Here is an 11,207-nt window from a genome sequence, read left to right as displayed (position 1 = left end):
CCCGGAAAACTGTGTATCTAAATTTGAGAAAAAGGAAGTACATATTCGCTCAAAGTTTCATGGGTTTGTCTTGATATGCTTAATGAGTTAACATAAATGCATATTTTAATATTTGATTGTTTTTGATCATGGCATCTTCTCATAAAAAAGAACTTCAGATAACACGTCGAAGCTCTGAGTCTGCAACAAAGAGTTGAATCTATAAAGTAACTTTCTAAAACGTTTTTCACACAAAACAAATTTATAAAATAAAAGTGTAGCTTTATAGTATCTGCACCAATTATCCAACCAACCTGTTGCATAAGATCCATCTTTGTTGCAAAAGGGGACCACTCAAGGATTGTTTTCAAGTTAGTTGACCAATCATCTTGAGAGCCACATAGTATTGGTTCAGCCCAATGGTCGGAGATATCAAAATCGATCTGCATCAATTTTCAATTAAAAGGAGAAAGAATAAGAATAGATGTTCATGTTCAATAACAAATTACAAGCTTCAAGTGCCAAATATTACAAAACTCAACAGATTTTAAAGAATATTTACCATTGGAACAATCACATCATCTTGCCCTGTTCTCCGAAGAAATGTATAGGACAGAAGACCAATACTTTGAGTTGCTCGGCTAGACCATAAAAGGGCAGAAAATATCAAATTAGATTATCAAGCACAATATCAATTCTAGCAAACATAACTAACAGTTTGGTAATACTAGTGAGCAGTAAGTTTCAGAAATAGTATGCTGCTGCATATCAAGCAGCATAATGCAAACAAATGCCCATCCATCACCTTCTGAGTCCCTTTCTTTTTTATATTTCTAGAACTCACTGGGATTTTACTAGGTTGTTGTTGTTGTTGTTGTAGAACTCACTAGGATTCATTCTAGACAAGAATTAATATCTGTTCAAATATAAGCTTGTTCGACCCTGGGGGCAGCCTAGCGATAAAAAAATTGGAGTAACCACCTTGGAAACCAAAGTTCGAGTCCCAACAGAAGCAGCACTAGGTGAACTCTTCTTATTTGCCTAAGTCTAAATAGGCAAAGTTACCGGATAGGTGTACTGGTGAAAGTAGCACTTATCCGCCAAATTAGACGAGGTGTGTCTGCAAGCTTGATCGATCACCACTATCTATACTATATTAAAAGCACGAAGCCCCTTAGCGAAATGTCGTTCGCCCTTTTTACCTTTTGAAAATAGAGTTTATATTGGATAAAATTATAATTTAGATTACCTTCCTATTATTTAGAATTTTAAAATTAATTCTCATTAATATACTTGGCCTAATATTTAGGAGCTTCCTTAAATTTAAATTTCTCTTTGTTAGGCAGTATAATAAAACCTTTAAATGTTAGATGTTCATACACGAAATAACCAGATAACATGAGTCTTTATTAGATGCATATTTTCTTTTATTGTTTATGCTAAGAACTCTAAGAATGTTTTCTTTTTTACCTTTTCTTATTTTGTAAGAAATTTTACGAATATTATTTTTAAGGGAGTACTATTTTATTTAGAAAACAATTGACTAAACGTACAATAAAAAGTAAATTACATTACGTTTCTCCAATTCCATGTCATCGAAGATACACTTTATTTAAAACAATCGACTAAACATAGAATAAAAAGTAATTACAATTCTTTGTTTAGTTAGTTAAATATTATTAACCTTCTTCATATTCAGAGATTTAAATATTTTCTTTAATCTTTATTTTACGTCACACATATATATTACTTAATATTTTAAGAAAATATATACGCACTGTAGGGTTGCGCGTAGCCTAAGACTAGTTATCCAAAAGCAAAACGATAATAATAAGCTTGTTCCAGCACTTCAAAATTCAGAGTATTGATGTTGTAGGAACCCCCCACCCCCCTACCCCCCGGGGAGGAATCATCTGAGATACCAGCAAATAGAGAAACTACACAACAATAAAAATAGTTCTCTACAAAAGGCACCCTGTCATCAGAGGAATAGCCTTTTCCATAAAACATATGAAAACTCAAAATCATATAATATAATTAAGCATAATATATTAATCTATTATGCTTATCTCAAAAGACATAAAATTCATTAAAATCATCAAACTCTTTATACAATATCTAAATGTAAATATTATTTATTCTCATGATCTCAAGATGGTACAACTTTTGAGTACATATATGATCCTTTCAAATAAAATACTTCATATCATCCCTTGACTTAAAAGTAAACTTTCATATAATATACATGTAACCATACTATATGTCAATTAGTGGAATTCAAGTTAGCGATGGAATACAAAGTTAATCATAACATTAACAAATATGTCAATCCTAAACTTTCCGAATTCATTCCATACATATGTGTCACCTCATGAAGAGATGCATTATTCAGACCAAACAAGTAGTCCATGCAAAATTTAAAATCTGAATCCAAAAGTTCATTAGATTGAAAGTCTACTAAAATTACAAGCTAAAGATGGAGTCTCGCAGCGATTTCTCGTTGAAATAAAACACTGCAAGGTAACGTTTCTGAATTGGTTTTGAAGCCACAACAAGGTGTGGTAATTGCATCATGAAACATCGGGCGATATTGTTGTATCATTATTTAAAAATGAGTATTCAGTAAAGTGCTTTGACTTTTGGTATTATCACAGCAGCTGGACTCGTGTCAATTTTGTTGTTCCGTTTCTCAATTAAGGGATCAATCTTTTGCTTGCAAGGGTTAAGATAGCCTTTTATATTCTGTTCCCATTTAACAAAAACCAACCAAGAGTAGCAACGCTTGAGAACCAAATAGAACATAGGAATAGTTAGTTACTAATCTAAAGGGTTACACCCCTTCAAAAAAACTTGATTATTTATTTATATTTTAACAAATGGGATATTTAAATCAGTAAGAAGGATATTATGGTAATTCAACTTTTCAGTTTAGGGGCTTCCCACTTTTATAATAATATAGAAATAGATAGATTATATAATAAGCTATGTTTTCTTAGAGGGACATAATATAAACCTTGAGAGTTGGTGATTCATAAAACAACTCCTAAAAATTCTTTATTGAAATCAATGTGATAAGGACCCTCAGGTTCCATAACTACCAGAGAGAGAGAGAGAGAGAGAGAGAGAGAGAGAGAGAGAGAGAGAGAGATACCCTGACTGAGATGAACGGCTGAAAACAATTACATCAGCGCCTAACCTCATGGTACTCGTCTTAAATCCATTACCATCTAAACTCCAGGAAAAGACCAAAGAAAAAAAATTAGCTTTCAAAATATCAAGTAGCATATTCATCAAAAAGAAAAAGTCAAGCAGCATAAAATGCCTCAAAACCTCACAGAAGTATAAGTGATTCCCAAGCACCAACGGAGCACAAAAACAGATTATGCCAGTAATACAAATTAATACACCTAATCCAATTATTTGAAACTCTAGATGCTTACATTGTCCAATTGTTGAGTTTGATGTTTTTGAAGAATAACCCAGGCTCATGCATTTGCGAAGACGTTCTGGATCCATACCACCCCCATCGTCTGCTCAGATTATATAGTATATGTTATGGCAATTGTAACAAGGTAAAAAGTGTAGTATGATAGTGATGAAAATAACAGCAATACCACACCCTGGAAGAGCAATGCAGGAGAGTTGTCCCTTGGGTTATAAATTCTGTCAACTTTCACGAAAGTTGCCCCACTGCTTATCTAGTATGCAGATAAAAATCTTATCAAAAAAAGTATGCAGATTAAGACAAAGAAGAAAAATGGCCATTGGACAAAAGAAAATTTATGCGAGTGCAAGAGAGACTGGTTTCAACATACAATCTTGATTTTCCCTTCACCACATTATCTAAATTGCTTAACAAGAAGACACATGAAAGTGAAAGTACAGAATCTACCAGTGCAAGCAGCATAGCCAGAGATTTTTTTATAAGTCGGCATGGTGGAGAAAGATTTTCGTCCACATAAATCATATGACTTTCGATGTTGAAGGCTGGGAAATGGTGGCTCTCAGTTAAATGATATGAGTTTGCCAGCGTATAAGCTTCTGTAGAAGGAAACTTCTCACAGGACTAAAGATCAAAAGTGGTGATCGGTTCAGGTTGAAAGAGCTAAAATTGTCAGCTATGTTGTCTGCATGCCCATAATGAAGAAGAAAGCTCATCAAAATATCTAGGCCTTTTTTCCCTAATGCAACTGACACAACAACTTAGGTAGAACTAACAGAACAATTTCTATTGTAGGTCCAAAAAAAGGGGAGAAGCTGTGAGCAGAAAATCCGAAGAATCTTTAGTCTTGAACAACGGAGGATAGTTAATCACATAATTTATTTAAAAAATCAACATAAGAATGTTCTTTTTTTATAAGGTAATAAAATTTAATGAAGGGGCAAAAAGAAGCCCGTATACGAGTAGTATATCAAAAAGTAGAAAACCTACAAAAACATATGGTTTTTCTACAAACAAAACCCGCTCTTCAATAGACAAAGGAATCTAATGAGTACACCAAAATGGTATAAGGGATAAGAACTACTCCAAAACTGTATAAAATTCATTTCTACACCCTCATAAGCTCTCCTATTTTTCTCTCCAAAAGACCCACATTAGTGCGAGAAGACCACATCCCATGCCCTACGCCTTCTCTTTCATTTTCCACCACTCCAGCTGAAAATTAACTCCTTCACACTGCCTGGCATTACCCCTTCTATTTACAGAGGACACCATAAATTGAAGAACCACTCTTTCATGAGTAAAAAATATAAAATGAAGAGGGAATAGCAAACAATTACTTAGATTAATTAAACAATTGCAGCCTCTAATTTTTTGCAAAATAATAATATAGAGAAATGAGGATGTGTCTCGCTGCTCTTCCTCATCAAGAAAATGTGCCTTAGTACTCTCGGGCACATTTGCTAGAACAAACAACAAATGAGAAAAATAAATATTTACAACTGAAAATCACAAAACATTAGGAGCCAAATGCGATGACCTTGAGTATTAGAAAGTCTAATTGAAGAAACCAAAGGTTAGTGAGAACTATATTTAAGACGTTCAAGTCTCAAAATAATTGAATTTCCATCCAAAACGAAAAAAGAGGAAATGAAACACACGAAGGTAAGAAAGTTAATAAAGTTGTGAGGTATCCAAACCAACAGGTGTCTAACCTAAAGTTCTTACTAAAATGGAGCTTCTGTTACCTACTCAGCACAGAAGAAGGGGGAGAGAAAGAAGGGTAAACTTGCGGCCTTTTGGTTCTGATTGCTTGATGCTATGTTAAATTAGAAAGTTGTTAGAAACAAGATTCACTACAAGACCCAATCAAACTTTCACGGGGGGCCCCCAACAAGCTCTTTGCTAAGAAGATGTCTTGTGAGGCCTCATGTCTACCTCTGCAAAGAAACTTAGACAAAAGAACCACATTTTAGTTGCAAAACCTCTTAGGATATTTAACCTTTGAATACCACAATTACGTCTGAGGGCCACCTTAGACAACAAGAAGTCAAATGAAATCAATAGGAATAAAAAGACAATGGTTCTCTTGCGAATAGTGATGTCTACCAATCCAACGATGAACATCTCAACTTTAACAACAATTAATTCAAAAAGGCAATGGCCCGTAAGAGCAATTCAAAGCTATTCTTCTCGCCAGAAACCAATTCAAAAATGCCTAAATCCTCTGTAGTACCACGACTAACTTTTTTTATGAGGATATTATTGGCAGACATGGGAAAGAAAGCTTAAAATGAAACAACTTGGTAAGATTTTGGTTAGATTGTGCTCAACATGGAGGAAATGACATGATTCTGTGACAATAGGTTTCTAATTGAAGGAAAGTCCGTCGGACGACAATGAGGAAAAGGTGATGGCTTCTGGTGGGAGAAAGCAAGTGTGTGAGGTAAGTTAACCAAAGCAACAAAATATAGCAGAACTCTTAAAGACATATGGGGCGACAATGCTGTAGTTTCAACAGAAACCAGACTTCAAGCAGAATCGATAAATTATAAGTAGAAAGCCTGAACTTCTATTTCACCGCATAGAACACAATACAACAAAAGTAATCAACATTACAGTAAATACCTCGTCAACAGCATTATCCAAAAGCTCGGCTATTGCTGCAATGACATTCAAAGTATCAGTGGTCGTACAATAGCAAGAGCAAAATGAATCCACAGTGAAAGTTGTGAAACGTACTTATTAATTAACTATCTTCCACCACCATAAGACTATGACTAATAAGATTGGTAGTATGCACTTCTATCAAACCCAAAACAATCCAAAGTTCATTTATTTCTAAAACAAGATCACAGTGCCACATGAAAATGAAAAGCACACAGTAATAAAGTATACCTCCAAACGCCCATTTATGAGAAGTAGCATTGGAATGCAGAAATTTGGGATGAACACGCGCATGTTCCAATTCACCTACACGTAAAATAAATTTCAATCATGTTGGCAGCAAAAGTAAACTCTGAACTGCGAAAAAATAAACTAAAAAATTAAAAGATGAGAAATGAACCATGTATAGCAGTTGATTTGATACGACCAACTTCAAAATTGCCAGCTTTCCAGAAACTTCGAGACTCCAGTGGCCTGTAATTGGATGGAACAATCGCGTTGGGATTTTCTATTACCGGTGATTTACTCAGTGAATTTCCTCCGGGAGGCATGTCTGGTTTTCTCTTTCCGATGACGCCGGCGCCTTCGTCGTCGCTACTGTCGAGTTCGACGACATCGATTGGGGGCTTCTCAGGCGACATTGAGAAATAATTCAATTTGAGGGATTTAGTGATTTGATTTCACGAGAATGTACCGTTTTGGTTTCTTCAGGTTTTACAATACTACAGTCTAAACCGGATTTTCAGTCAAGGGGGTTTCTCTGATTTTCTTTTTTCTTTTTTTTCCAGCCAAAGGGGCGCAGAGGATTGTTGTTAATTGGATTTAGCCGCGGGCGTTTTTTTTCTTTTTCTTTTCCTTTTTCCTTTAACAAGCTGACCTTTTCTTCCCTTGATTGAAAATACTACGTACTTATTTTGCAAAAAAAAGAAGAAAAAAAAACTGCATAAATAAGAACTACTATGATTCAACACTTAGCCCTTCTGGCCAAGCTGCAAAAATCAAGCTTATTTTGAGAAGTGCTTTTCTCAAAAGTATTTTTGGTGAGAAGCAGTTTGTGTTTGGCTAATTTGTTTGAAAAGCACTTCTGAGCAGCAACTAGTGTTTGGCCAAGCTTTAAAGAACTGCTTCTAAGTGTATTTTTTCTCAAAAGTGCTTCTCAAAAAAGTGCTTTTGGAGAGAAGCTACTTTTTTCTGCTTCTCCAAAACTGCTTCTGCTTCTCCTCAAAAGCACTTTTTTTCCTTCCAAAAACTTGGCCAAACACCTCAAATTAATACCACAGGCTCTCTTTATTTTTATTGATACGAATCTCTAACATGACAAATGACCTTATAACATGTATTTGCTTAAAATGTGGTATTTAGTAAAATCTGGGTTGACAATGTAAAAATTAGTAATACGGATTGACAATATTTAAATTAGTAGTATAGAGATTGTAATATATAAGTTATTTCTTAATGGATGTCTAATTTGTTGTGAAATATAACGTGTATATATTAATATTTGTATAATAAAATAAAAGTTTATTTTATAGGAGAAGAATATATAAATTGTAAGGGTATCGTTATTATTCAACTAGTTTTAGTAAACTTGGGTTGCACGTGATTATAGTGTCTATTAATTAAAAATATATATAGTAATGTTAAAATAATATTTGTTTAAATGATGAAAATAATTTGTCTTACACTAACATAATAATTATATTCAATATCTTCTAAATATTCATAGATGATGAATTTAATTAAATTAGTTGTACATTATTTTGTAATTATACATATCTCATAACATGTTATACAAATATGTTAAATTGTGTCTCTCTCACCTGAAATCTCTTTATGAATACATTTTGTCTTCTACTATTTCATCCTTAATTCTTAAGTTTATATTTTAACCAATTTAATTTTTAATATTATAATTGATTTTGTTTTATATTCTGATTTCTTTTATTCAAATATTTAATTATATTTTTTAATTATTAAAAGAAATAATTTATTATTTTGGGATTTAAATTATTAATATTAGCTCATAGCATATATAAATATTTAATTATAACTATACTTTTATCTACAAAAATTATTATTACAAGTAATAAAATCCGAACGTTTGTACTTTATGTTTGTTGTAATGTTAATTATAAATAAAAGTGAAGTTTTTTAAAATAAAAAGTATTACTTCTATATATATAAGTCAATAAGAAAAGAAATCGCTACATAAAAGTGTTCTCAATCATTGATATATTGAAAATACCATTTTATATACAAACATTGAATAGGTTTAAAGGAATTCCTTTTATCTTAGGTTTTCTATGATGAAAATTTTCATCTTTAAGTTCCCCCTCAATTGTTTTAAACTTATCTAAGTAAAAAAAAATTATTTTTCATAAATTTATTTTTAAAAATATCTAATTGAATTGCTAAAAGATTAACTTTTTGTACAATTATATATTTATAACCTCCCTTTAATGTTACTTATTTATCCTCCTTTTTTATCTCTAAGTTTTTTTTTAAATGGAGTTAAAATTGTCACTCATGGAGATGCTCTATCAACCCATGCAAGAAATTCATGAACTTCAATTGACCTAGTAGACATTTATAATTTTATAACAGTAAAATATGTGAGAGAAAAAGGACTCCTACCTAAAAGGAATTGGGCGAATTTTTTAGTGTTATTTTTCTTCTACAAATTTGTTGTATTAAATAGTCCAAATAACAAATGATTTAATAAACAAAATTTAGTAAATTTTGAAGTCTTAAATATTAAAAAATAATTAAATAACTATTTTGCCTAGTATGAAATTGATTTTTTAAGAATAAAAAGACGAATAATGATTCGCTAAGGGGCGCGACGCGCGTGTACCCCAATACCTACATCTATTTTAAAAATGTCTTATACTTTCTTTAGAACTTCATATAGTGTTTTAAAGAACATATTGGATGTGTAAAGAGTTTTATTGTTATATAGAGTAGTATTTTAAAAAACTCAAAATAAGTAGGCTTTCGAGTGTTATATATTTTCTTAGGCTTTCTAGTTGAAGATTTTGCAAAGTTTACTATAGCAATCCGACTGGTCGTTTTGAGTATCTGCACTTCGCTCGAGTATTTTGAGGGCTCGAGTATCTCCGCATGATTTATTATGACTTACGTAAATCGTTGGTGTTGGTTTTCAAGTTATCCGGAATCGATTTGGAAGAATGAACTTCAAGATTTAAGTTCTAAGTTCGAAGAATTGACCAAGTTTGGTTTTCTTAGTATTTGGCCTCGGAATGGAGTTCCGTCAGTTCCGTTAGCTCCGTTGGATGATTTTGGACTTAGAAGCGTGCCCGGATTGTAATTTGGACGTCCGTAGTCGAATTAGTCTTGAATTGGCGAAAATTAGATTTTTAAGAAGTTTGACCGGGAGTGAACTTTTTGATATCGGGGTCGGATTCTGATTTCGGGAGTTGGAATAGGTCTGTAATGGCAAATGTGACTTGTGTGCAAAATTTGATGTCAATTGGACGTGATTTGATAGGTTTCGGCATCGGTTGTAGAAGTTGAAGTTTCAAAGTTCACCGATTTTGACTTAAGGTGTGATTCGCCGTTTCGGGGTTGTTATGCGTGATTTGAAGCTTTGAGTAGGTTTGTTTTGTCATATAGAACTTGTCTGCAAAATTTGCGCCGTTCGGAGTTGATTTGATGTGGTTCGGACGCTCGGTTGCGATTCTAGAAGTACTTGAAGTTTAGTTTGACCTCCATGCGCTTTGGTGTCCGATTTGTAGTTTTAGAGGTTATTTTGATGTTTTGATCGCGCGAGCGAGTTCGTATGATGTTTTTAGACTTGTGTGCATATTTGGTGAGTTTCGAATTGGTTTCGGAATGATTTTTCATAAATTTTGAGTGTTGGTTCTGGTTTCTTCGCATTTGCGATGTTCTGGTCGCAAATGCAGCCATCGCATTTGCGAAGCCTGGGCGGCTGGGCAGTATTCGCATTTGTGATGAGCACTGCCGCATTTGCGAAGGTTGGACTTCGCATTTGTGAAGTTCTTGCCGCAAATGCGACCTTGACAGGAATTCTCCAGGTTCGCAATTGCGATAAGTTTTTTCGCATTTGCGAACCCTCTGTTGCAAATACGACATCTGCAACCTGTTAAGTGCTGAGAATTTCGAGTATTTACTTCATTTTCATATATTTTGAGCCCTAGCTTCGACGCGAGGCGATTTTGAGAGGGGATTTTCATACCAAGTCATTGGGTAAGTATCTTTAATCAATTTACAACTATATTTCATGATTTTATACAAGATTTAACATCAAATTCATGAGAAACCTATGTAACAATTTGGGAATTTGTCAAAATTTTGAAAAATAAAAATTTAGGATTTGAGAGTCGAATAGGACTCAGATTTGAAAACAAAATACATATTTGGACTCGTGAGGCTATGGGTAGTCAAGACCTACCCTTGGACCCGAGTTTTGACCGGGCGGGCCCGGGGTTTGACTTTTTATAAATTGAATAAAAATCACAACTTTATTAATTGAAATTATTTTCTCTTGCATTGTGTGATGTATTCAAGTCGCCATTGGCTAGATTGAGTCGAGCGGAGGCAAATTTGTAGAGTAAAAGGCTAAGTAGAGTGTTGAGTTAGCCGGATCGAGGTAAGTGTTTTGCCTAACTTTGTTGAGGGAATTTTTCCTTCTATTTGTCATTGTTTGCCACATGCGGGGGTGATACATATATGAGGTGACGAGCGTATATGTATGTGTCAGGGTTAATCATGCTCGGAGGGGGGGTGGTGGTGGTGGATTATGTTACATTTATATTTGTATAATTTTGTGACCTCTTGCTTCATGCCTTACTTGACTCTTAGATGCTAAGAACATAATATTAAATGATTGAAATCAAGACTTAGCTTATTATAACTTGATCAAACTTGACGGAAATTTTGAGAATACATTGATGTGTCTAATTCGGTCATCTCTATGCAAAATTATTACTACATACTACGGCCGATATTCTTGAGGTACTAGACTCTATAATTGTGTTGTGGATCATTTATGAAATTTGTGGAAGCATTTGAATAATATGGTTCTTGAGAGTTGTTGAATCATTGTTGACTTGGAAGGTTGTGATTGGGATTTGTTTGG

General features: G+C 33.6%; 1 protein-coding gene across 1 annotated transcript in view; it reads right to left on the bottom strand.

The window, feature by feature from the left end:
• LOC109210525 (protein MICRORCHIDIA 1-like) overlaps nucleotides 1-6,909 on the bottom strand; it is a 26,090-nt gene extending 19,181 nt beyond the window's left edge. Inside the window, exons 1-8 of the mRNA XM_019373953.1 lie at nucleotides 6,489-6,909; nucleotides 6,320-6,394; nucleotides 6,050-6,084; nucleotides 3,599-3,677; nucleotides 3,420-3,509; nucleotides 3,131-3,206; nucleotides 542-620; nucleotides 294-422 (exon numbers count right to left, since the gene is read on the bottom strand). Coding sequence (XP_019229498.1) covers nucleotides 294-422; nucleotides 542-620; nucleotides 3,131-3,206; nucleotides 3,420-3,509; nucleotides 3,599-3,677; nucleotides 6,050-6,084; nucleotides 6,320-6,394; nucleotides 6,489-6,729 — 804 coding nt within the window. The 5' untranslated portion in view covers nucleotides 6,730-6,909. The remainder of the gene's footprint in view (nucleotides 1-293; nucleotides 423-541; nucleotides 621-3,130; nucleotides 3,207-3,419; nucleotides 3,510-3,598; nucleotides 3,678-6,049; nucleotides 6,085-6,319; nucleotides 6,395-6,488) is intronic.

The sequence above is a fragment of the Nicotiana attenuata genome, chromosome 2 (genome assembly GCF_001879085.1).
Source record: "Nicotiana attenuata strain UT chromosome 2, NIATTr2, whole genome shotgun sequence".
Taxonomy (NCBI): domain Eukaryota; kingdom Viridiplantae; phylum Streptophyta; class Magnoliopsida; order Solanales; family Solanaceae; genus Nicotiana; species Nicotiana attenuata.
This window is presented reverse-complemented; position numbering and strand designations above follow the sequence as displayed.